The sequence below is a fragment of the Nomascus leucogenys genome, unplaced genomic scaffold, assembly GCF_006542625.1.
Source record: "Nomascus leucogenys isolate Asia unplaced genomic scaffold, Asia_NLE_v1 Super-Scaffold_285, whole genome shotgun sequence".
Taxonomy (NCBI): domain Eukaryota; kingdom Metazoa; phylum Chordata; class Mammalia; order Primates; family Hylobatidae; genus Nomascus; species Nomascus leucogenys.
Window position 1 is genome coordinate 2,376,225 of NW_022095770.1, and position 26,608 is coordinate 2,402,832.

At 39.6% G+C, this 26,608-nt stretch overlaps 2 protein-coding genes across 2 annotated transcripts; both read left to right on the forward strand.

Moving 5' to 3' along the window:
* Positions 1-1,846: 1,846 nt before the first annotated feature.
* On the forward strand, positions 1,847-11,152 carry KRT20 (keratin 20). Its single transcript, XM_003278280.4, has 8 exons — positions 1,847-2,293; positions 4,425-4,507; positions 6,334-6,490; positions 6,843-7,004; positions 7,166-7,291; positions 8,740-8,960; positions 9,676-9,713; positions 10,635-11,152. The coding sequence occupies exons 1-8, from the start codon at positions 1,904-1,906 to the stop codon at positions 10,730-10,732; spliced, it is 1,275 nt and encodes a 424-aa protein (XP_003278328.1). The 5' UTR covers positions 1,847-1,903; the 3' UTR covers positions 10,733-11,152.
* Positions 11,153-20,173: 9,021 nt separating this feature from the next.
* Positions 20,174-26,129, forward strand: KRT12 (keratin 12). The gene is made up of 8 exons (XM_003278279.3): positions 20,174-20,775; positions 21,162-21,244; positions 22,451-22,607; positions 23,566-23,727; positions 23,821-23,946; positions 24,088-24,308; positions 24,797-24,867; positions 25,674-26,129. Exons 1-8 carry the CDS (start codon positions 20,206-20,208, stop codon positions 25,769-25,771), a joined length of 1,488 nt encoding a protein of 495 aa, XP_003278327.1. The 5' UTR covers positions 20,174-20,205; the 3' UTR covers positions 25,772-26,129.
* Positions 26,130-26,608: the final 479 nt, after the last annotated feature.

Sequence of the window (26,608 nt, forward strand, 5' to 3'; positions counted from 1 at the left end):
AGTTCATGCGTTTATAAAAAGTTCTTCTCTACTACAGAGTTTAGCTGTGACATCTATTAACAAAGTAATTTATAACTCTAATAAATTAGTAAGGTCTTCTTGCTACCAGTCCAGTCATGGGTGGTGAGTACTCAGTATTGGCTGATGAATACATGAATGGATAAAAATGTAAGACCTGTCCACACATATACTATAAAATGCAGAAAGTAAATTCCATTTTATCTCAATTTTTATTTCTGTGATATAACTGAGATAAAATCAAATACATGTATTATTTTTAAGTATACTGTTTATAAGAGAGAAATAATATGATCTGACCTTATTTTAGAAGAAAGTTGTGTGTAAAAGAAATTTAAACTCAAAAGTAAAAAAGCCACTGGTTTCTAAAAACTCAAAAAAATGTTTTTTAAGTGACTGGCTTTCAGAACAACAGCAACAACAAATAAGCCGCTAAAATAAGACAAGTAAATTCCAATTGTTTTTGCATTTACTTGCTTGCTTGGTTTAATTATATACAAATCTCAATTCCATTAAAGTATCAGGATGACAATTAATTAGATGTTTTTAGTGACTTTTCCAATCCCTTCTAATTAACTTGGAAGTGATTAACTAAATGATTATCTAATTAGATTAATTAGTGATTATCGAATTAACTAAGGAAGTGATTTACATGCTTCATGGGAGGCGTGAATTCTCAGCCAGGGGGTTTGAATGAAGGGAAGCAAGTGACTCAGGCATTTATTGGGTGCTTACAACCAGATTCCCACCCGTGAGATCATGCCCATGTGTCTAGAGGTCCACACACAAGCAGCTGCCTCCAGCCCAACCCTGGAAGCTGAGTGTAGTCCCAAGTCCCTGCCTGCGACCCTTCCTATATATACTCGTGCTGTGATTGTGGGGAAATACAAGGAAGCTCAGGGTTCCGTGGAAGCTTCTGCAACTGAAATCCACTGGGGATTCTAGAAAGAACACCTGTAAATAGCTTCAGGATGGATGGGGCAGAGTCTGTCTCATGGTGGATGTTAAGCTGGCCTCATACAAAAGAGGAGACCCATCCTGATACCATGCCAGGTACAAAGCACTGTGTGATTTATTCTAAGTGTCTTGGTAACAGGACTTGAAGCCAGGCGGTGCCTGGAAACCTAAAATGCAATATTTAGCCATAGAACATTAGAAATAGAAAGAAAATAACCTCCCAAATCATCTAGTCCATCACTCAGCTAAATTCATTTAATTCACATCCCCAAACTACATCTCCAAATGTACAATGGTTTCATTCCTGGTTTAGGGATTCGAGGTTTTGTGTTTGTACAAAATATTTTAATAGTCTTACAAAATAAGATGTCCAAAACACAATAACCTTAAAAGCCAAACACAAGCAAAGCATGAAACAGACGTTCTGAAGAGCAGCTCCTCAATACAAATAAAGCATTGTCCTTTATCTCCATTGTGACTTCCAGTTATGTAGGCACATCTGCCTTTTTAGATACCTAAATTATACATGAGGATTGTAAATATTCTTTATATGTATGTTAGGATGAAAAAAACCTGCCAAGGCAGGTGCATGGGCTAAAAGAATACACCTTCCTGTTTCCTTTTGTTACCTGTTTAAGAAAAAAAAAAAAAAAGTTGCCCCTGATAAAAGCCTCCAAGAAATGCCTCCAGTGGTATTTTCTGGAATTGAATTAAGCATATTAACATATTGCTATACAAAGGCGGGGGGCGGGGGGGGGGAGGTGTGGAAGTAAGGCAAGGTGGACTGTGGTGCCAATCCTAGTGACATGTCAGCAGAGGAGGAGTTTCTTGCCTGTGGACTTCATAAAAGGCTAGCTCAACACCCTCCATGAGACACACTCTGCCCCAACCATTCTGAAGCTACAGGTGCTCCCTCCTGGAATCTCCAATGGATTTCAGTCGCAGAAGCTTCCACAGAAGCCTGAGCTCCTCCTTGCAGGCCCCTGTAGTCAGTACAGTGGGCATGCAGCGCCTCGGGACGACACCCAGCGTTTATGGGGGTGCTGGAGGCCGGGGCATCCGCATCTCCAACTCCAGACACACGGTGAGCCATGGGAGCAATCTCACCGGCGGCGGGGACCTGTTTGTTGGCAATGAGAAAATGGCCATGCAGAACCTAAATGACCGTCTAGCGAGCTACCTAGAAAAGGTGCGGACCCTGGAGCAGTCCAACTCCAAACTTGAAATGCAGATCAAGCAGTGGTACGAAACCAACGCCCCGAGGGCTGGTCGCGACTACAGTGCATATTACGGACAAATTGAAGAGCTGCGAAATCAGGTGAGAGATGATGCTTGTGTTTCCTAGTCTGTGTTTAGCTTCAAGATAAATCAAGAGGTTATCTATGTTAGGTAGGTCCAAATGGACGTTGTAAAGCAAATTAGGCTAAAATGTTACATCTATAAAAATTCTTTCATCTACCTTTAGTGCTGGAGTACCTGACTGTATAATAGGATGACCTTAAATCATGCTATTTTTAATGTTTAATATAATTACATACAAAATACGACCATTTTATCCTCCGGAATAAAATAAATCTTTGTCACAGCTTATCACATCAGGGCTAAATGTATAGTGAGCAATCTTTCTGAAAAGAGCTAAAAATTAATTATGTGATAAATCTCTCTTAGTTTTTCACCTAGTCCTCATCAAGGTTTGAAACCCCAGTCAATTCAAAGACTTTTCTCCTTTTATTTAAGTAAATGTTATAATATGACTATTAGAATACTGTACTGCAGATTTAAATAGCAAAGTGATTCTGGGTGGAAACAGTGTGGCAGGAACATGGGTCTTAATGATGCCTGGATTTTTAAGTGCCCCATTTAATAACATGACCATCAGCATTAAGCAGTTCAGAAACTACTTCTACAGTAATAAAATGTTCTATTGCCCCCAATTCACGTTTATTGCAATCATATCACAACCTCCTCCTATGTCATCAAAAAAAGGGTGGAGCTCTGTATTTTATCAGTTGCATGGAATAAAAGCAGAAGACTTTGCTCCTAATTGAAAATTTCAGATATGACACAGAGCACTTGCTTCGAATTCAAGTTCTTACCTAATCAAGAAAAGTGTTCACTGTCATTTCTGTGTGAAGATTCATACTCCTTTAGAGCAAAGCCCATTTACTTATCAGCAAGTCTGTTTTTCTTGAGTTGTACTAAACATCAGGGCAATTTGATTCGGACTCTATGGGAAGTTGCTTTGGAATTTTAGAAACTATGGGCATGTGAAGCAATGGTATTTAAATTGCCCTTCTGGAATAAAGTTCATCCTTCTCAGGCTCTCACTAAAAATGTTCGAACCACACCTGTCTCGTGTTTCTGACTCTACTTTGGTTCATCTCAAATACACAGGCACAGGCCGTCCGTCCCATTGAGCTGAACAGTCCCAACCGTAGGAAGCAGCCCTCTCCAAAACTGGGTCCATTGAAAGAGAAATGTCCTTGTAACATCTTCTGCAAGTAGATTTTTCATCTATATGCCTCCATCATGCATTTAGTTCTTTTATGCATCATGTTCTTCCATTCAGCCAATACTGAATAAACACTAACTAGGTTCTGGGCACCATGCTGGGGACTGAGGAATATTATGGTGGACACAATATGATTTATGAGGATACAGGGATGGACAGAGGGACCAACACACAGAGGGATAATGAGAGCACAGGCAGATCATCCAGTTCAGGTTTGAGAGCATCTGTGAAGGCTCCTTTGAAGCAATGTTGTCGAACCTGAGACACGAGGGAGGAATGGGAGTTCACCAGACCAGAGGGGCTAAAAGAAATGTCCTAAGTAGAAACATCAAAGGCAAGGCACTCAGTAAGGCGTGATGACTCAAGTTGAGTTAAATTATCCTTCTGTAAAATCACAAGAAAGTAGACCAAACCCTGGGGCATCTAGAGTTGCATTTTATGACTCTATTATGTTAAATACCCACGTCATTATTTTTTCTATATATTTTCGTGTAGAAATACTTGAAATGAACATCATTTTTGACATAATAGTCACTGTAGCTGGGGATAAACTAAATCCTTGTAAACTCCTATCCAGTTGAAAATGTCATTCTTGGCCCGGCGTGATGGCTCACGCCTGTAATCCCAGCACTTTTGGAGGCTGAGGCAGGCAGATCACCTGAGGTCAGGACTTCAAGACCAGCCTGGCCAACATGGCAAAATGCCGTCTCTACTAAAAATGCAAAAATTAGCCGGGCATCATGGCAGATGCCTGTAACGCCAGCTACTCGGGAGGCTGAGACAGGATAATTGCTTGAACCCGGGAGGCAGAGGTTACAGTGAGCCGAGATCGTACCATTGCACTCCAATCTGGGCAACAGAGCAAGATTCTGTCTCAATAAACAAATAAACAAGAAAAGAAAAAAGAAAATGTCATTCTTTCTCATGTATTTTCCAGATTAAGGATGCTCAACTGCAAAATGCTGGGTGTGTCCTGCAAATTGACAATGCTAAACTGGCTGCTGAGGACTTCAGACTGAAGTAGGTTCCCTAATACGTGGCAAAAGTTTCTGAAAAAGAATTCCTTTAGTAGTCCTTCCAGATACTCAGCTTTGCATATCATTGTTGACAAAGGAAGCACGGTTCAATGTCCAGAATCCTGAAGCCTAAAGGAGGTTAGAAGCTACATGTTAGAAGCTAGCCCAGCACTCAGGGATGGCCTTCTCTCTCTTGATCCCCCGGCATATAACTGAACACCTCCAGTAACTACTATTCTCCTTGGTTATTACTGGTTGCTAAAAATTTTTTTTAGTAACCTGGTATCTAAACCTAATTCTGCCCTTTGGAGTAATAACAAAGCAATTTACAATTCTCCTTCTCCCTAAGTGCCTTTCTGTTATCTAAAGAGAGTCTTATGTCTACCCTTGGTGATTCTCCAAGTAATTCTCCATGTTCCTTCAAGTGCCTGCAAGTGTATGACCCAAGTTCCAGGGGTGACTCTTGATGATTTCTGGCTTGCCAGTGTTTTACAGGATGGTCTGGCCAACCAAAGAACCAGGACCAATCTATAATAATTAGCCGGGCGTGATGCCATATGTCTGTAATCCCAGCTACTCAGGAGGCTGAGGCAGAAGAATCACTTGAACCTGGGAGGCGGAGGTTTCAGTGAGCTGAGATCGTGCCAGTGCACTCCAACCTGGGCAACAGGCTGAGACCTTGTCTCAAAAAAAAAAAAAAAAAAAGTAAGAAAGAAAGAAAAGAAAAAGAAAGTAAAAATTGTGTTCACTTTCTTCGTAGTCATCACACCACATGTGACCAGACCCGTTCCTTGCAAACAGCTTCCACACTAAGGCCTCTTCATCCTGAATTTGTACAATGCATTAACACCAAAAAGCCCTTTGTGGTTAGAAGGGTAGCCTTTTAATGCTCCAAGGGATTAACAAGAAGGAAATAGGAAATCAAATCCAAAGAAGAAAGCAGTAAAGTGCATTACCTCCAATTTTACCTAGCACTGAGTGTCACATTGCAGTGTCATTTTTTAAAGTTGGATATTTTAGGAAACTGGGCAGGGCATGGTGGCTAACGCCTGTAATCCCAGCACTTTGAGAGGCTGAGGCAGGCGGCTCACTTGAGTCCTGGAGTTTGAGAACAGCTTGGGCAACATGGCAAAACCACGTCTCTACAAAAAAATTAGCTGGGCATGGTGGCATACGCCTGCTGTCCCACCTACTTGGGAGGCTGAGGTGAAAGGATTGCTTGAGCCCCAAAGGTTGAGGCTGCAGTGAGCCATGATCACACCATTGTACTCCAGCCTGGGTGACAGAGTGGGACCCCGTCTCAAATATATATAGATACACACACACACACACACACACACACGCGCATAGAGAGAGTGTGTATTGTAAGATTGTAGAGGAGGATGTAGAGCTGTTTGAGATAATTCACTTTGGATGCCTCTGTTCACAAAGTTATAAAAATAAATCGATCATGTACATTCATTAAGTAAAACTATTATTTAATATCAATAATAATTATTTAATATCAATAATAAGAACCCTTTGCCAACACAATAATTAACACAATTTAATTTCTTATAAGATAAATTCTAGAATTTAGAAGCGTTCAAAATTATTTCCCTCCTCCTTTTTACCAGTCACTCCAAATTATAGAGACTATATTATTGAACAAATTTTCTGACTCCTAGGTTCTTATGTACATTTCATGAATGTATAAAGGCAGACATTATAAAGTATTGAAATTGATCTCCTTATAAGCCACATTTAAAAACCTATCTCATTATATTAGATTCTCTCCCTTATAATGGCTTCAGAAGGACCAGTTATCTCTGTACACTAATTAATCCACAGGTATGAGACTGAGAGGGGAATACGTCTAACAGTGGAAGCTGATCTCCAAGGCCTGAATAAGGTCTTTGATGACCTAACCCTACATAAAACAGATTTGGAGATTCAAATTGAAGAACTGAGTAAAGACCTAGCTCTCCTCAAAAAAGAGCATCAGGAGGTGAGAAAATATTCAGAAGTGGTATTGGAAACAATGGAATGGTTCTATATAATACTAATAATAGGAGGAGCAGGAGAAACAGGAGAAGGGGGACGAGTTGGTGGTGGTAGTGACAGAGATGATGACGATGACAATAGTGATATAAGCCCTACCTTCTTTTCATAATGTTGTTGTAGGTTAAATGACTTAGAGCAGTACCTGGACCACAATAAGCCCAACACAAGTTACTATTTTATTTCTTTTTTACTTATTCCCAGTGAAAGAGGTCATGAGACTCCTTATGTCTTTTCTGCCCAGCCTTATCTGAGAATGTGCTTCAGACTAAAATCAATCAGAATTTTCACTTTCATAGGAAGTCGATGGCCTACACAAGCAGCTGGGCAACACTGTCAATGTGGAGGTTGACGCTGCTCCAGGCCTGAACCTTGGTGCCATCATGAATGAAATGAGGCAGAAGTATGAAGTCATGGCCCAGAAGAACCTTCAAGAGGCCAAAGAACAGTTTGAGAGACAGGTAACCACACAATTCTAAAGGGTGAGCAAATGTGTAGAAGCTTTCCTCCAGAAAGAGATAACTCATTTTCTCTTTCATTTGTTCATTCTTCCTTTCTCTTTCTGTCTTTTCTTTCTTATTTCCACCCCTCAACTATTTTTTTTTCACTCTTGGCACTGTAGACTGCAGTTCTGCAGCAACAGGTCACAGTGAATACTGAAGAATTAAAAGGAACTGAGGTTCAACTAACGGAGCTGAGACGCACCTCCCAGAGCCTCGAGATAGAACTCCAGTCCCATCTCAGCATGGTAAAGCACATCTAACTTCTCTTTCGCAATCCAGTATGTGTTTACCAAGGTCCTCTGTTAGGAACTCTAGAAATGCAAAGACCTACAAAAAATAACCCTTCCCCTTGCAGAGCTGGCAGGGAAACAGGCCGAACAACTGATTATAATTAAAGGACAGAGAGAAATCGAGGAAAGGGCAATGTACTGCATGAATGCAGAGGAAAGAGTAAATCTGGAAGATTTCACAGGGAAAGTGGCATTTAAACCAGATCTTTTTGTAACTTTTAAGTTCAGGGGTACTTGTGCAGATTTATGATATAGTTAAACTTGTGTCATGGGGATTTGTTGTACAGGTTATTTCATCACTCAGGTATTAAACCTAATACCCATCGGTTATTTTTCCTGATCCTCTCCCTCCTCCTACCCTCCACCCTCTGTTAGGCCCCCGTGTCTGCTATTCCCCTGTATGTGTCCATTATACCAGATCTCAAAATTTAAGATAAAATTTTAAGCTGGAGAATGGACTAGAGACATTCCAGGCCAAGCAAATCGGCAAGCCCATGACAAATTATGTTGTGGTAAGCAGAATCCCTCAAACCACAGTGGCCTGCAGCCACAATACTACATCCACCATGACATTTCCCTTCCAAGGGCAAGGCTAAAGGGGTAGGCCCTACCTGGGACATGCCAGTGTGCTGGCAGAAAGAAAAGAGCAATGGTTGGTCCACTTGATAGCTCTTAAAGCTTCTCCTTAGAAAAGGCATTTGTCCTTTGGGAGGCCAAGGCAGGAGGATCACTTGAGGTCAGGAGTTCAAGACCAGCCTGGCCAATATGGTGAAACCCCATCTCTACTAAAGATACAAAAATAAGCTGGGCATGGTGATGTGTGCCTGTAATCCCAGCTACTTGGGAGGCTGAGGCAGGAGAATCGCTTGAACCCAGGAGGCAGAGGTTGCAGTGAGCCGAGATCCCACTACTGCACTCCAGCCTGGGTGACAGAGCAAGACTCCGTCTCAGAAAAACAAAGAAAAAGAAAAGGCATTTGTCAGTTTGACCTGCATTTTATTAACCAAAGACAGTCACATGACCCAGCCAGGTGTCAATGGATTAAAGGAATCTAATGCTGCAATTGAGAAATGCCACAGATCACATGGCCAGGTCTGATGAAGGAGTGAGAGGTATAATATCTTCACACAGTGGGGAAGCAAATATTGAGAACAATGCTACAATGTGTCGCACTGAGAGAACAGTAGGTGCAAAGCTACAAGTAAAGAAAAACCCCAAGAGCTAATGATCCTAGCTGGCTGGCTGAGGTTGCCTAGTTGGGAAGAGTGGGAGATGGAGCTAGAAATATACACCATGCCCACAGTGATGAACTGCAGAGACCCTTCTCAAAAGAAATTAAAACTGACCCATCTCTTGAATCAAGTCCTTAGATAAGAAATGCCCTATTTTTCTTGTGCTCATAGAAAGAGTCTTTGGAGCACACTCTAGAGGAGACCAAGGCCCGTTACAGCAGCCAGTTAGCCAACCTCCAGTCGCTGTTGAGCTCTCTGGAGGCCCAACTGATGCAGATTCGGAGTGACATGGAACGCCAGAACAACGAATACCATATCCTTCTTGACATAAAGACTCGGCTTGAGCAGGAAATTGCTACTTACCGCCGCCTTCTGGAAGGAGAAGACGTAAAGTAAGGCTCTTAGAATCAAGGAATAGGTGTCAATGTCTGTATGCACTTCTATTTTAATGTCCCTGTCACTCATGACCCAGCACCAATGCAATCCCTAGGACAGAAGCAATTATACTCACACGCACCTCACCACAAACAATAAAACGAAAATATACCAAAAAGTACACACACGCCCAAAATATCAAGTACAGCCTTGAGATCATGTGGTAGGACTGAGTTAGAAGATAATTCTCCAAATGACATAGATTATGCTGATATTAATTTTCATCATTAATATATAATTGAAGGCATAATAACCTTTTGGAAATTTTAATTGAGAGCTCATGAATTAGACAATAAGCTGCTGAGGTCCACGGGAGCCAGTCTGAGAATCATCAGTGTGGCAGCAGCAACTGTCTTCAGATACCATACCTAAGAATATCAACAAGAGAACACAAGATTTAAACTTCCACTGTAATTTTGTCATTTTAATTAGAGGAACTTCTTAGCATATATTAAACTGGTCAGTTTTAAAGCTATGTATTTTTCAAGTTAAAAAGTAAAATGCTCAAATTTGCAATAAAAGCAATGTAAAAGGGAAAGATACATGAAAGCAATAAAACGCATTCACTTGGACTTTGAAATATAAAAGACAGGAGTGCTTTCCATTTTCAAAACAGCAATAATGCTTTTTTCTGTTCTTTTTTCTTCTTTTCATTAAAAAAAAAAAAAACAGAACTACAGAATATCAGTTAAGCACCCTGGAAGAGAGAGGTAAGTTCTAAATTTTTGCAGGTTTTCTATGACACTCAGCTGCCTTCTATTAACTACATGCCACTGATAAAAAGTAAAGTGAGGCTGTTTTAGTCTGTTTTCTGCTGCTGTGACAGAATACCTGAGACTGGATAATTTACAAACAATAGACATTTACTTAGCTCACAGTTCTGGAGGCCAGAAAGTCCAGTATCAAGGTGCCGGCATCTTGTAAGGGCCTTCTTGCTGCGTCATCCCATGGCAGAAAGTAGAAGTGCAAAAGACTATCCATGAGAGCCAGAGAGCAAGAGGAGGCTAATCTTGCTTTTAGAACTAGCCCACTCTCACAATAACTAACCCATTCTCATGGTAACCACATTAATCCATCCATGAGAGAAGAGCCCTCATCATCTAATCACCTCTTACTGGGCCGCACCTCCCAACACTGTTACATTGGGGACTAAGTTTTCCACACATGAACTCCAGGGAACACATTCAAACCATAGCAAAGGCCAATTCTCAAGAGAGCAGATATGACACCAGGGATTCTAAAAATCTTATACATGGCATAAAGAAACCCTCCACATGGGAACTTGGGCACCCTCCTCAGAATGGGGTGATTTTCTTGGCCTGTGCTATTGCTATCTTGAGACATCCTGAGATCCTGAAAAGGAAAAACAAGACAAAATTTGAATTCCACTTAAATTCAAGATAATTTATTTCTTGAATTTTTAAGAGTAGGATATTTGTAAATTTGGGGAGAAGCACATTTTCTGCATCTATTTATAAAATGGACTTAAGATTTTTTGAGAAAGAGGATGGGTTTAACATATTTTTCTAAAAGAAGGAAATAAGTAAAAAGAATAATAATTTAAAGTTGAATATTATAAATCAGCGGAGTCATGTGCCTGAATTAACATTTAATGTTTAATATGAATTCAGATATAAAGAAAACCAGGAAGATTAAGACAGTCGTGCAAGAAGTAGTGGATGGCAAGGTCGTGTCATCTGAAGTCAAAGAGGTGGAAGAAAATATCTAAATAGCTACCAGAAGGAGTTGCTGCTGAGGTTTTGAAAGAAATTTGGCTATAATCTTATCTTTGCTCCCTGCAAGAAATCGGCCATAAGAAAGCACTATTAATACTTTGCAGTGATTAGAAGGGGTGCGGTGGGGGGAATCCTATTTATCAGACTCTGTAATTGAATATAAATGTTTTACTCAGAGGAGCTGCAAATTGCCTGCAAAAATGAAATCCAATGAGCACTAGAATATTTAAAACATCATTACTGCCATCTTTATCATGAAGCACATCAATTACAAGCTATAGACCACCTAATATCAATTTGTAGGTAATGTTCCTGAAAAATGCAATACACTTCATTTATACTAAACCTCACAAAGTATAGGAATCCAAACAAATTGCAAATAAACCACTTTCTAATTTTTTCCTGTTTCTGAATTGTAAAACCCCCTTTGGGAGTCCCTGGTTCCTTATTGAGCCAATTTCTTGGTTCATCTCATTGATTTTTTCAGCATCAGTACAACTCTACAACCTTTGAGCTATATCTGTTTTTTCCTATTGCTTCTACTGCCTTTTAAAACTCAACACAGCTCTTTGAATAATTTGAGAGTCAAATTCAATCACAAATGCTGAGCAGAATAAGAGTGAAGTACACTATACTTAAAATGGAAATAGATTAAAAACAACATTACTGAAACCCTTCTCAAGGCAAAATGTGTCTCCTTTTGATAATAAGCTGCATATACTATCAGGTGCTCTCTTTCTTTATATGGTGAACATATATTTTTAATGAAATGTCTCTTATTTTTTTTAATAACAGCTTTATTGAGATATAATTCACACACCATGAAATTCACCCTTACAAAATGTACAATTCAGTGGTCTTCGGTATGCTTATAATGTTTTGCAGCCATCACCACTATCTAATTTTAGAACACTTCATCACCCCAAAAGGAAATCTTGTACCTGTTAGTAGTCACCCCCATTTCCCTTCCTCCCGGCCCCTAACAACCACTAATATACTTCCTCTCTCTACGGATTTGCCTACTCTGGACATGTCATACAAATGGGTTCATACGATGTGTCCTTTTATACACAAATGTTCATAGCAGCATTACTCATAAGAGCCCCAAAGCGAAACACCTCAAGTGTGCATCAACTGATGAATGGATAAACAAAATGTAATATATCCACACAATAGAATCTTATTCATCAATAAAAAGGAATGAAGTACTGATACATGCTGTAACAGAGATGAACTTTGAAAACAGGCTAAGTGAAAGAAGCCAAATCCAAAAACAATAAAAACACATATTGTATCCTCACCCTTTTTGCATTTTAGTGAGCAATCATTGCATATGAATGTTTATGGGAAAAATCAATGTGCACCAAATCATTGTATTCTAGTAAATAGATTGGACTTAAAACTTGATACAGAAGTTGCAAATAAGTGGGATTGAGTTTGATTATTATATAGAAAATAATTACATGATTCATTTAAGAACAATAATATCCACCATCTATTGAGCACTTACTATGAGCCTGTGTGCCAAACATTTCATGCATTTCTCATTTAATTCTCACAATAATCCTGTGAGGTAGAAGCTATTAGGTTGAATCATATGAACTTGCCAATATATCATAATTTCTAAGAGTTGGGAATTTTTGAGGATGTGAATGGTACCACTTTGAATTCCTAAGATGTAATATAACATCTAACACATAGCGGGCACTTGATTCATTATTTTAAATTGAAAGAATAAAGATTTTTTTAAAAGCTTTCCAATATATGATAGTTTCTGACTTTCAGAAATAGCAATTTTATATGCTATTATATAGCATATATAATAAGGTTCAACCTTATTATATTATCCCCACTTTACATATGAGGATAAACGAGGACTCATATGAAGACATGAGATAAAGACTTTCCCAAAGTCATGCAGTTACCAAGTAGTAGAGCGAGACTGAACCTCAGGGCTATTTCTCTAAAACCATGACACCCTCTTAAGCAACTAATTACATAACAAAGCAATACATGATTCACAGTTGAAATAGGCACTTGCCTATCCACAGTTATTTTGTTGTTTTCTAATTGTCATTTTCATCAGCCAGACACAACAGCCAATTGTGGCAAATGCCCAGCTTTGCTGGCTAACATCACGCATGACTTGATTCAGTACAACTTTTGTCAGAAAAGGTATTTTCACCTATTCTCATTGCCTTCTTTTCCAAAGTGAAAAGGTTTCACTCTTATTTTTTCCTTAATTTTCTTCCAAGTCACACCAGCTAATAAATTGCATTTAAAGATGTTAAGAATATTTAAAAGTGAATTCTTTTTCACCTACTGAGTCACATTCCAGAATGGTCTGAAACTTTGACATGCAAATACCAGACTGTGAATCTGATTAATAAGAAACCTATGCAGATGGGTTTGTAACTGATTAGACCTGACCACTGTTATATGGCAATGATGACACTGTGTTAAAAGAGGTAGGATTGTTATTCTTAATTTAGGATGGTCCTCTTTCAACTACCTGTTAAAAGAAGTAGAATTGTTATTTTTAGATCAGAAAAATGAAGATTTTTGTTTTCCTCTTGCTTCTTTGGTCTATCTCTAATTTCTTTCAAGCAATCTTTCAAAGAAGTGGGTGAGAGTTACATACATGTGGACCAGATGGTGAAGTTCTACCTCCAGTTCTGCCAGCAGTTACTGTGTGAAAGTGAAGCATTAATCTTTGTATCTATCTATATTTCTGATATGAGCTAAGAACTAGAATGACATAATCCTATTTCTGACAGGTATACAGATCCAGAGAAGTCTTTATCACACATTAGAATTACCATCAATGTATTTTTTCATTTTATATGAAATCGTCAGGGCAGAAGTGAAGCTATCAAACTCAGAGACAGCCCCTAGAGGTGAGGTTAGGATGGAAATAACTATTTTTTCTGAGCTCTGGAGATTATTTCTACCCAGAGTTCTGAATCATCTAAAAAGGAGAATGACATGGAGTGATACAAAATCAAAAAATGGCCAGTGACCCCCTCAGACACTCTGTTCTCATCCACATGCATCAGGATCAGCCTCAGGTACCTGATTAGACCCCCAAGTAACAATTCCAACTTAAAGCATTAGTAGTGATTTCTAGTTTTGAATTCTCTTTCAAACATCTCTGTTTTCTCTCCCCTAGGCTCATTTCCAAGATTCCTCTCATCAGGGTATTATTTTATCATCTTCCTGTCTCCTACCACTTTCAAAACTCTCCCCTGCTTTCAAGAACCATTGATCTCTGGAGCCCAGAAGTCAATCTCACTCATGCCCCTTAGGGTCCTTGTTTAACCCTCATCTCAAAAGCACAATACATAAAATGTAAGCAACCCAAAATTCTCTCAGTCACTCACAGGATTTTATAATGTTATCCAAAGTGAAAGATGTTACAGACCGAGGGATCAGCGAGTTGCAGAAAATGACAGGTCTATCTTACGGGAAAAAACTCAGGTAGAAATCCCTGCAAAGACCAGGACACGAACCAACCTGACATGAAAAGATGAGTGTATGATTTATTCAATAAAAATCTAAAGACTTGTAAAAACCACATACCTAATTTTCTCTATTTTGAACATTTCCTAAACTCTACAAAAACGGAAGATACGATTCCTTTGAACAGTTTGCCCTGGCTAAAATCATTTTCCTCTCTGCCTCAACTTATGTAATCACTCTGCCAACAAGCCCAAGATTGTTTATATTTTTTACATCCCCACTGGCTTATACATTAATATGGCTGTCAAAGAAAATTATTTTCACTTCTAAAACCTCTAAAGCAGAGCCTTGATTATTTAACTTAGCCTCCCACTTAAAAAAAAAAAAAGCCACTGAAGAAGAAATATTTCCCTTTTCAACTTCTGAAGTTGCTCCCCATTCATAACTGAATTCAGAATAAATCTTGGTCAAAGCATAGCAGTAAATTAGGGCACAGTCATTTTCAAATGAAATGAATTTTAAATGACACATTCAAACACATTAAGACTTAACTTCTTTCAAATGAAATCATTCTAGGAGTGCAGTGATAAAGTTCAGCCAAACACTAGGCTAGAACTCAGGATAAAAAATAAATTAGACGTAGTACCTACCTAACAAGCTTAGTCTACGATAATATATGTATAGAAACATAAACAAATAATATATAAACATAATTTTTAGAGATTGAGCAATATTATTTAAATTTTACCATAGGCATTAGAGTTGGAAAGTATACCTTTCAGCACAAAATCAATTCCAAGTTCGAAAATACAACTTAATCATATTCCCATATTATGTGATCAAATCACTGAGGTACAATTTTGAACTTGGCACATTTCCTTTGACATTTTATTTGCTTCTGTTTTCATTTCTATGGCAGTAAAATGGAATCTCTCTGTCCTGGGGGACACTTGGGACGGAATAATAGTTAACAACCATAACATCAAGTTCTTGTGTGGGGAATGCAAGTTTAACTTGTGCCTTATAAGATCTCCGGAGATGTGGTTACACATCAAAGCTAAAACGAAAACCCCATTTGCCTGTGTGTTTACAGAATTTCATGTGTCATGTTGTTGCTTATAAGCCATGAAAAGTCATTCTCTAGGTCTCAGCCCATATACTGAGAAATTCAAGGAGAAGGCTTAAAAGAAAAGAAAAAAAAAAAAAAGAGCACCTCCTGTTAGATGTGCAGGGCAGAAGCCTGGTGTCAGGTGTCATAGCTAGGGAATGTCAGAGTATCCTCTGCCCTTTTTATTGTCACTACCAGCAGCAAGGCTGTGGTATCTATAGAAGGCACTGCAGGCCCGAATCCTATCTTTGCCACCTCCCAGCTGCAGGGACATAAATAAATCACTTAACATCTGGACTCTCAGATTGCTCATCTGTAAAATGGGATAAAAGTACCACCTGAAGCTGGGCGCCTTGAGGTGGCTCATGCCTGTAATCCCAGTGCTTTGGGAGGCCAAGGCAGAAGGATCACTTGAGGCCTAAAGTTCAAGACCAGCTTGGGCGATATAACAAGACCCCATCTCTACAAAAAATTCAAAAAGAAAAAAAAATAGCCAGTGTTGTTGTGCCCACCTGTATGTAGTCCTAGCTACTTGGGAGGCTGAGGCAGGAGGATTGCTTAAGCTCAGGAGTTCAAGGTTTCAGAGAGCTAAGATCACACTACTGCACTCCAGCCTGAGTCAGGGCAACCAAGCAAGACCTTGTCTCAAACAAACAAACAAATAAAACCAGTACCGGCCGGGGGCGGTGGCTCACGCTTGTAATCCCAGCACTTTGGGAGGCCGAGGCGGGCGGATCACGAGGTCAGGAGATCGAGACCACGGTGAAACCCCGTCTCTACTAAAAATACAAAAAAATTAGCCGGGCGTGGTGGCGGGCGCCTGTAGTCCCAACTACTCGGAGAAGCTGAGGCAGGAGAATGGCGTGAACCTGGGAGGCGGAGCTTGCAGTGAGCCGAGATCGCGCCACTGCACTCCAGCCTGGGTGACAGAGCGAGACTCCGTCTCAAAAAAATAAAAATAAAAAAAAATAAAAAAATAAAACCAGTACCACTTTAAGAGCTTGCCGTGAAGGTTAAAAAATAACGTCTGTAATTCAGCTGGCCCAGTGTCCAAAAAGTAGTAAGTACATAATAACTGATAATTCAAACAAGACAAGCTCAGTCAAAATGCTTGTAATATAGATTTAAGGAATCCTTGGTAAAAACCTCCATATGGGGCTAAAATCACTGGCATTTCCACTGACCAGATTTTCATTCTCTCAAGAAATTAAACAAACGGATCATGGCTTCTCTCAAGCTGAGACTGCCTTAGGTTGCTACATTCTTTCCACATCTATAGCAAATGTGTGATTTCTGCAAATCTCTTGCTTAAACCCCTTTTATTTAGAAATCCCACTTGCTTGCTCTTTGTGATGAGTTTAGGTTGGGGAGAAATATGTCCCTTCACATTTGTCCCTTATGTAATAATATAAAAGGAAGTTGTAATTGGATTTCACCATGGGTTCATCATTTGTGCCCCTGGGAAAGTGGCTTTTTTTTTTTTTTTTACAAAAAGTCAAAACAGTCCTTCCATTTGCCAGAATTGATCCCAGGTATTCCTTATGGAAGTTTGCCATGGGCTTCAGGTGTGACCCCTCGGCATCTGTCCCCTAATCGCCAGTGGGCACTGCTAGTTCTGGCTCAGGACTCTTCACAATGGAAGAACCTCAGCTTCGGGGAGGCTGTAATCAGGGAGATAATATCTGGATACGCAGGTGGACAGGAGGCAGCAGTAAACTACGGGGAATCTAGGCTACAGGTCTGGAATTCCTCAGGAGACAGTCTGTACTCTACAAGGCAAAACAAGTGCTAACCATTGCGAGACTAACTCCATTATTGGAGATAAAGGCCAGAGAAAGAAGCATTCTCAGGAGAAAGGGCTCCCAGGGAAGGGGGAGCAGCAGGGGCTGCAGAAGATCCCTCTGCAGGGAGCACCTGCACACTGGCACCAAGCAAAGACATCTGAGTGCATGTTTCTGGGTGTGTGTGTGCATGCACGTGTACACTGGAATGACAGTAACATCTGAATGTGTCTACAGTGTGAATCCACGAATACTTAAATTATTATACTTAAATTATTGATACACTTTTTTAATTTTGGAAAAATTTCCTCATGCATAACACACATTAATGGCCCAGCAGCTTGATTTATCAAGAGAGAAATCAATAAGCATATATCGAATGCTGACTTTGTCCAAGACACTGGGCAAATGGACTAGACATTGAAGATGGAGATAACAGCAGACCCAGTACTTGAATACTTTCATGTTGGCTTGGTTGAAATACTTGATTTAGTTTTCAAAAAGACCACATCATTTTGACATAATTCAAGTTGTGTAACAGTTACAGGCTTACTTCACATATTATCTCTGCTATTGAAATGTCCAAAAAAATCAGGTTATTGTTTTAGTAAGAGAAACAAAAAGTACTGCATATGCTTATGGAAAAACCTTAAACAATAGCCAAATATTTGCTAATTTTTATGGTTAATTGTTTGTATTAAGTAACATCTCAATGATCTCACAGGTATCCAATAATTTTGCTGAGAAATTAATCTTTACCAGATAGGTTCAATCTCCACTTTAAAACGTATGGAAAGCCTTCTAAAAGCCTCCTTTTTGGGGGTTAAACATTGGGCAGTCATGGACATATAGAATGCCAACAATAGACACTGGGAATTACTGTGGGGAGCAAAAGTTAAACAACTATTCAGTACTATGCTTACTGCCTGGGTGATGAGATGAGTTGTACCCAAACCTCAGCATCATGAGGTATATACACGTAACAAACCTGCACATGTACCTCCTGAATCTAAAATAAAAGTTGAAATTTTTTTTAAAAAATCCAGTAATGGTAAATAAATAAAAATAAAAATCTTCCTTTTTATGAAAGGTATGTATTATTAAATCAAATAAGAATTCAATTTTATTTTAGAAATCTAGAATACTTGTGATATTTTTAAAACTTTTCCTTAGAATAAAATAAAATGCAGAATCCAAATATACCAAATTGAAAAGGAGTTTTAGTGGCCATCTATAAGCAAACAGAGGTCCCTGATGGAGAAATGAGGGCCCTGTTTCCCACGAGGTAGGAACTTTCTCGTTACAATGATTTTAATGTATTTTATTTCAATAAATCCATTCTAGTCAAAATACATATATGTCGACAGCACACACAGTCAGTGTATACCTTACTAATAAAATTCAGTATAAACATCTTTGCAAAAAAACTGTTATTTACACCCAGAAATTTTATTTCCTATCACCAAATACAGAGCAAACTGAATTTAGAAATCTGAATCCAACAAAGAATTTCGAAGAATCCACAATCCATGTTCTGTACCCAATTATTAAAGTTCAAGTGATAGATAATTATATAATCTTAAGAGAAAAGCAGATTATAAAATCTTATATTGAATCAATTATGTTCAAAAATGTATATAAAATACTCATATATACATACATCTTCTTTATGTTTTCTGCATCTTCTAAATTTCCTACAATAAATACATAGAGAGCTATATTTTTTTAAAAAACTATAGAATTATTTGGCAATGAGACATGTAGAGACTTGGGCCATCATCTCAAAGAAAATATGTAAAAGAAAAATCCTTATTCCTTCTTATCCAATCAAAATGCTCACAATTTAAATTCCTAAGGGAATTCCACCACTCTGGAATTATACTACTTGGTTCCCAGGTATCTACAACTCTCTCTGAAAGCAGGCTTCTTTCAAGTTAATGCATTTCCTGTAAGAGCGTTAGTTCTCATGTTCAATATATAAGCCATATCAATTTCAAAGATAAATAATATATCAAACAAGAAAGTATAAGAACTTTATGTCTTAAAAATTAAAGATACTGGATACAATTCCTTGAAGCACGCTTTGCAAAGTTTTCACAACAAAGTTTAAAATATAACATTTAATTTATTCTATATTGTAAAATTTATCCTTTTTCATCATAGCAGTCAACTGAAATGGTTCACTAGCCTCTTAAACTTGGGGTTTTAATCATTTCTTAATTTAAACTGTGTTTCCACTTTCTCCTTATTGATAATGGCAATAAAACCTGAAGTGTTTACACAATCCATTCAACTAGTCAACACATTTATTGAGCAACCATTACAGGCAATATCTGTTGAAGGAATAAATATAGTAAGTGCTGAGTGTAGAGCAGTGAGCAATCAGACAAGGTAAAACTGCTGAAACAACTATAATAAACTCTACTATAAACTCTACTATAAACAACTCTACTCAAAAATAGTACTTTTCCAAGTTGAAGAATAAGAGGGAAAAGAAACATGCAACATCCTAATGCCAAGGTTTTAAAATCCTTGAAAATGCAAATTCTCGTATCCATCTGGAAAATATGTTTATTCTCCACCTTTCACCAGTGCATTTCACAGCTGCTTCCGAAGCTGTATTCCACTAAAAGGTATGCTTGATCATGACTGGATTTTACAGTGGATTGGATTTTCCAAAGGAAACAAACAGAAAAGATCAGGGAAGAACTTAAAAAAGCATAAGGTTTAGGAAGAAGTATTTAACGTATCCATTCAGCAATCGCTCATTATCTTCCTACTGTGAACAAGACGCTAGGCAGTGCTGGGAATACAGACAACAGACTAATTTGGAGAAGAAAAATTCCTTATGACAACAGACTCTACTCCACCCAGCTTTCTTTTTCATATAACAAATGTTTAATGGAAATGATTATTCAATTATTTCTGTATCAATGAATTTTCATTATACATCAATCATTCACTTGTTGAGCTGGCCAAAAACCTGGGGGGAGGATCCAATTTTGAGTGGAGAAAGTGAACTTTTCAACTGTGACACCCATCTCGCAGCCTATAAAAGTTTAGCTTTCTGGCTTGCTGGCACAACTTCCTCTCCAGCTGTGGCCACCTTCCCCAGGCTATGGATCTCTCCAACAACACCATGTCACTCTCAGTGCGCACCCCCGGACTGTCCCGGCGGCTCTCCTCGCAGAGTGTGATAGCAGGCAGACCCAGGGGCATGTCTGCTTCCAGTGTTGGAAGTGGTTATGGGGGAAGTGCCTTTGGCTTTGGAGCCAGCTGTGGGGGAGGCTTTTCTGCTGCTTCCATGTTTGGTTCTAGTTCTGGCTTTGGGGGTGGCTCCGGAAGTTCCATGGCAGGAGGACTGGGTGCTGGTTATGGGAGAGCCCTGGGTGGAGGTGGCTTTGGAGGGCTGGGGATGGGATTTGGGGGCAGCCCAGGAGGTGGCTCTCTAGGTATTCTCTCAGGAAATGATGGAGGCCTTCTTTCTGGATCAGAGAAAGAAACAATGCAAAATCTTAATGATAGATTAGCTTCCTACCTGGATAAGGTGCGAACTCTAGAAGAGGCTAATACTGAGCTAGAAAACAAAATTCGAGAATGGTATGAAACACGAGGAACTGGGACTGGAGATGCTTCACAGAGCGATTACAGCAAATATTATCCACTGATTGAAGACCTCAGGAATAAGGTAAGATGATCTCTTTTGGAGGGGCTTTGGGAATTTTTTTTTTTCCTTTTTACCATTACAATGTTTTACGGTGATAATCACCTACAACTTTGATATTTTCCAATTTGGCCGTACTTGCAGCAATTTTATCATCCCAGGTTGTTTCATTCCACTTTATCATTTACCAAGAAATGATTGTATTTCCATTATCTTTCTGTAGGAAATCTGCATTTCTTTACTTCTCAGAATTATTTTATACAGATATTGTCTTAGAAAAATGAAACTGTCTTAAACTCTAAATAAAACAGCATTTAACATCACCATTTTTACCTTTGTGTCAAAAATATATTTGTATAATACTAGTTTTTTAGGGCTTCAATCTTGTATGTGTCCCTCTCTTTTGCCAGATCATTTCAGCCAACATTGGAAATGCCCAGCTCCTCTTGCAGATTGACAATGCGAGACTGGCTGCTGAGGACTTCAGGATGAAGTGAGTGGAATAAACTGAAGATCGTGGGCATGTCCCACCATGTCTTCTGCCCTACTGTCCTGCCTTCATTGATATAAAATCTTCTGAAGTTCACATACTCCATATATTTACTGTTTTGGTAAATTCACATAGAGTGTTCTAGAAAGTAATTAGAATCTAATGCAATTCAGATTAAATGTCCTTAAGTTATAAGTTACTTAAACCCAGGGCTATGGATCACGATATTTGTAGTGTGCTATTGACTCAACTTATGATGTGACTGACACCATAATTCTACCAGTGTCCTAAACCTCAATTGTCTTTTTTTGGTTTTTTTTGTTTGTTTGTTTTGTTTTGTTTTGAGAAGAGTCTCACTCTGTCACCCAGGCTGGAGTGCAGTGACCTGATCTCGGCTCACTGCAACCCCCTGCCTCCCAGGTTCAAGTGATTCTCCTGCCTCAGCCTCCCGAGTAGCTGGGATTACAGGCGCCTGCCACCGAGCCCAGCTAATTATTGTATTTTTAGTAGAGACGGGGTTTCACTATCTTGGCCAGGCTGGTCTCGAACTCCTGACCTCATGATCCACCCGCCTCTAAACCTCAATTTTCAATGTATCAACCATTGTTTTCCTGATGACACATACAATGGAAAGATTAACCATGTACTAATTTTTATATTCCTTCCTCCTTTTCCATGCTCAACTCTCCCAGATATAGGTAAGAAATACTAATTTCCTTTTTGCTTCACAAAATTTCCACACAGAAAGTTGCAATGGCCATGGTCCTGAACCTGTAAAATCTTAGTAAAAGCCACTAAAGAAGTATCAGTGTTCTAAGTTAAATCATGAAGAACGTTAAGCAAAAAGAGTAACTTATTTTCAACTGCTTTTAGAAATTCCACTTAGAGAGGGGCTGCTGCTATTTATAGCCACGGCAGCCAGCCAAAGGGAAAATTATTCCCTGGGATGCTGCGGTATTGGGATTCATTGCTGGTAGGAAAGTATTGCCTTATAATTTATTCACTTTTCTTCTCCTCCTCAACTGAACAGTAAACAATGGTGGGAAAAAAAGGAAAGGAAAAACACAAAAGCAAAAACTGCATCATACACTGCAACGCTGCCATTATTAAGTAGGTGCACAGATTTAAGCAAGAAATAGCCCTGAAGATCAGTGGCCTTGTTCAAATGGTTGTGTTGATTCCCTCAACTGCTTTGCACTTGGTTTTCAGGTATGAGAATGAACTGGCCCTGCGCCAAGGCGTAGAGGCCGACATCAATGGCCTGCGCCGGGTGCTGGACGAGCTGACTCTGACCAGGACCGACCTGGAGATGCAGATTGAGAGCCTGAATGAGGAGCTGGCCTACATGAAGAAGAACCACGAGGATGTGAGTTAGACAGGGCAACCTCACTCAGCTACTTTTTGTTTTTTCCTCCCAGACCCAAAAATTACAATTTCAAATTTAGAAATCTGGAGTCAGGACAAGTATGGAGAATACATTGTCTCCCTGTTAAAATGGCCATTTGTTTTAAATTTCTGTGTGATGTGTGTGTGGTGTGTGTGTGTGATGTGTGTGTGGTGGTGGTGGTGATGGTGGTCCCTGTTAAGGCCTAACAAATTAGAGGCACTTTCTGATTTTGTCATTTTCATTATAAGGCAATGACAATAGGAATGCTGACTGTCCTAATTCAGTGATTAAAAAAAAAACCTGAGTATTTTAAAAGTTAAAACAAAAGTCTACCAATAATATATAATGTTTTATATGTCAGAGAAACTGGTTATACTTAGCATAATGCACACCAGAAAACTCTGATGTGTCACCGTGCATATTGGAGGCTAGGTAGGGAAGGGACGCTGGCAATAGGAAGTTTCTACTGGATTTTCAATGATTGTGGCACAAACAGCGTGCAAGCCCAGGTACTGTCTGCAGCCCTCGGTTTGGCAGCTGCAGGTGAAAACCCCAGTGAGTGTACACCAGGCCTCCTTTCATGTAAAGGCCGTGGTCCCTCAAGAAGTAGAGCCAACTTACCCATTAGGCACAGCAGGCACTGCTCCCAGGGTCTGTGGTAATTTCAGGGACCCATGAATATGTCTTAAGTTCTTGTAAAATCAGAAGAAAAATATGAATTTTTAGGTTAAAAAAGTTTTAATATATTACATTAATATATTTGTATTTATGCCAACAGTCATAAGATAGAATTTTTAAGAGAGAGTGTGTGTGTGTGTGTGTGTGTGTGTGTGTGTGTGTGTGTGTGTAGGAAGGGGCCCAGGAGGACAAAAGTATCTAGGGCCCACTAAAGTCACAATGGACCCCTGTGCCCCTCTCTCTCACATGCTGTCCCCAGGAGCTCCAAAGCTTCCGGGTGGGCGGCCCAGGCGAGGTCAGCGTAGAAATGGACGCTGCCCCCGGAGTGGACCTCACCAGGCTCCTCAACGATATGCGGGCGCAGTATGAAACCATCGCTGAGCAGAATCGGAAGGACGCTGAAGCCTGGTTCATTGAAAAGGTAACACAAACAACAAAGGCCTTTGATACATTCGCAGAAAGGCCTGCGAGCGAGCTTAGCGCTCAAGTCCCCTGGCTGTCTTTGCTGTTGCAGAGCGGGGAGCTCCGGAAGGAGATTAGCACCAACACCGAGCAGCTTCAGTCCAGCAAGAGCGAGATCACCGACCTGCGTCGCGCCTTTCAGAACCTGGAGATCGAGCTACAGTCCCAGCTCGCCATGGTAGGCTCGTGCGCGAACAGACGCAGCATCCTTTGGACTTCCAAAGAAAATGCTGCATCCAAATTACATTAGCCGTTGGCTACCCTCCTCTTTTCGGTCCCTTCCATCATTATTTCTATACCATTTCCCTCCCACGTGCAGAAGAAATCCCTGGAAGACTCGTTGGCCGAAGCCGAGGGCGATTACTGCGCGCAGCTGTCCCAGGTGCAGCAGCTCATCAGCAACCTGGAGGCACAGCTGCTCCAGGTGCGCGCGGACGCAGAGCGCCAGAACGTGGACCACCAGCGGCTGCTGAATGTCAAGGCCCGCCTGGAGTTAGAGATTGAGACCTACCGCCGCCTGCTGGACGGGGAGGCCCAAGGGTGAGCAGACAACGGAGGCTGCAAACACCTTCAGGGGCTGACCAAGAGTGGACAGCAGAAATAGAAGGAATGGGATTTCAGTTGACAGAAAAGCAAACAAACAAACAAACCCAAGTCTAGTAAAGATATGCCTGGGATTTACGAAATGCTCTACACTTTGCAAAGTGTTTTCACCCATTATCTTACTTGATAATTCATAAAATGCTGCAATGAACAAAGGCACCACGGTCAGAAACAGTTTCTAAATGAGTACTCCCTGTACTATAAAAGTCACTCACTCAATTTCTGATATCAAAGACCTGATGATAAGAAGGACACATAGTAGCCACCTGAACCACCTACTCTAACAAGCTTTCCAAAAGTGATCAGAGTCTGCACTAGTTGGAAGAACTCAGGCGTACAAATTGGGAAATCTAATTTCTGAGACCAGATCTATTAGAAGCCAGGTTGCTTCGCTTTTTTAGGTCATCTCCTTTGTTTTCTTACAGTGACGGTTTGGAGGAAAGTTTATTTGTGACAGACTCCAAATCACAAGCACAGTCAACTGATTCCTCTAAAGGTATGCAGAAACCCTAGAATCACTTAGAATAGGTCAGAATCACATTTATTACTGCAAAACCTGTAAGATCTCATTGAATACTGCATTATTATTAATTTTAATTTAAAGTATATTTATATTCTGAGCCAAGGAAAAACATTTATGCATTCCTGCACAAAATGAGTAATCTATACCGTATTAAAACTTTCGGGGGCCTGGGCATGGTGGCTCATGCCTGTAACCTCATAGCTTCGGGAACCTGAGGTGGGAGGATCGCTTGAGGCCAGGAGTTGGTGACCCACCTGGGCAAATAGTGAGACCCCATCTCTACAAAAAACTTAAGAAAAAAAATAGCTGGGTGTGGTGGTGTATACCTGTGATCTTGGCTACTCTGGAGGCTGAGGCAGGAGGACCGCTTGAGCCCAGGAGTAGGAGGTTATAGTGAGCTATGATCATGCCACTGCATTCCGACCTGGGCAACAGAGCCAGGCCCTGTCTTTAATAAATTAAAATTAAAATTAAAAAATTAAAAAATTGGCAATCCCAGGAGGGAAAAAACCTACTCTGCTGCAAGGTATTATGATCACCATAATCACCTTTGAAATGTTTTCTTAAAAAAAGTTTTCATATATGTACAAGGCAACACTGAATACATTTAATTTTCATTGGATAAAACATATTTTTGAGAAGTAAAATTTACTTTTGAAAGTTTAATTAGATGAATTGTATCAACCAATGCTTAATTTAGAAGCCTACATTAAACAACCAGTGTTGGATTAATATTTGAAACACTAACGTTTGTCCCCTTATTCCATTTTTATCTTTAGACCCAACCAAAACCCGAAAAATCAAGACAGTTGTGCAGGAGATGGTGAATGGTGAGGTGGTCTCATCTCAAGTTCAGGAAATTGAAGAACTAATGTAAAATTTCACAAGATCTGCCCCATGATTGGTTCCTTAGGAACAAGAAATTTACAAATAGAAATTATTCCTTTCAGAGTAACATGCTGTATTACTTCAATCTCTATTTTTGTCTGTTCCATTTTCTTTGGATTCCCTATTCACATTGAATCCTTTTTGCCCTTCTGAAACAATATTCAGTCACAAGTAATTTTGGTCATGTTGGTCTTTGTAACAAATCAAAATTACCTTATATCTTTCTGGATCTGGAGTAGTCTTTTAATGAACTTTCTTCTGGTAACCTGGAATATTTTTTAATCATAGAACTTTAATCAAGTAGTATTGTTTTAATAGAGTTAATTGTAATAAAAGATGAATGCTAATAATGTGAAATGTATGCCTTCTTGATTCCAACAAGAAGGTCAAGAGCATAGAGAGAAGTTTTTGAAATACTACTAATAAAATAGAGGCTGGGAGTAATGACTCACACCTATAATCCCAGCACTTTGGGAGGCTGAGAGGCAAGATGATTGCTTGAGGCCAGGAGTTCAAGACCAGCCTGGACAACATAGAGAGACCCCCCCATCTCTACAAAACATTAATAATAATAATAATGATAATGTAGCTAAAAACTGGGATGAAGATGTCAGGGTTTGAGGATTAAGTTAAAAGAAGATTCTTTTAGAAGTTCTGGCCTTTTTATGTAAGCACATCAAGGTTTTAGCAAAATTATATTGTCTACTACAGCAGTTGAGAGTTGTCCTGTTCATTTTCTGGCACCATTGTTCATGCAGTCAAGAAACGCTGAGCCCCTACAGTGTGCCAGATTGGAGGCTCAGTGATGAATATGATATGGTCCTTG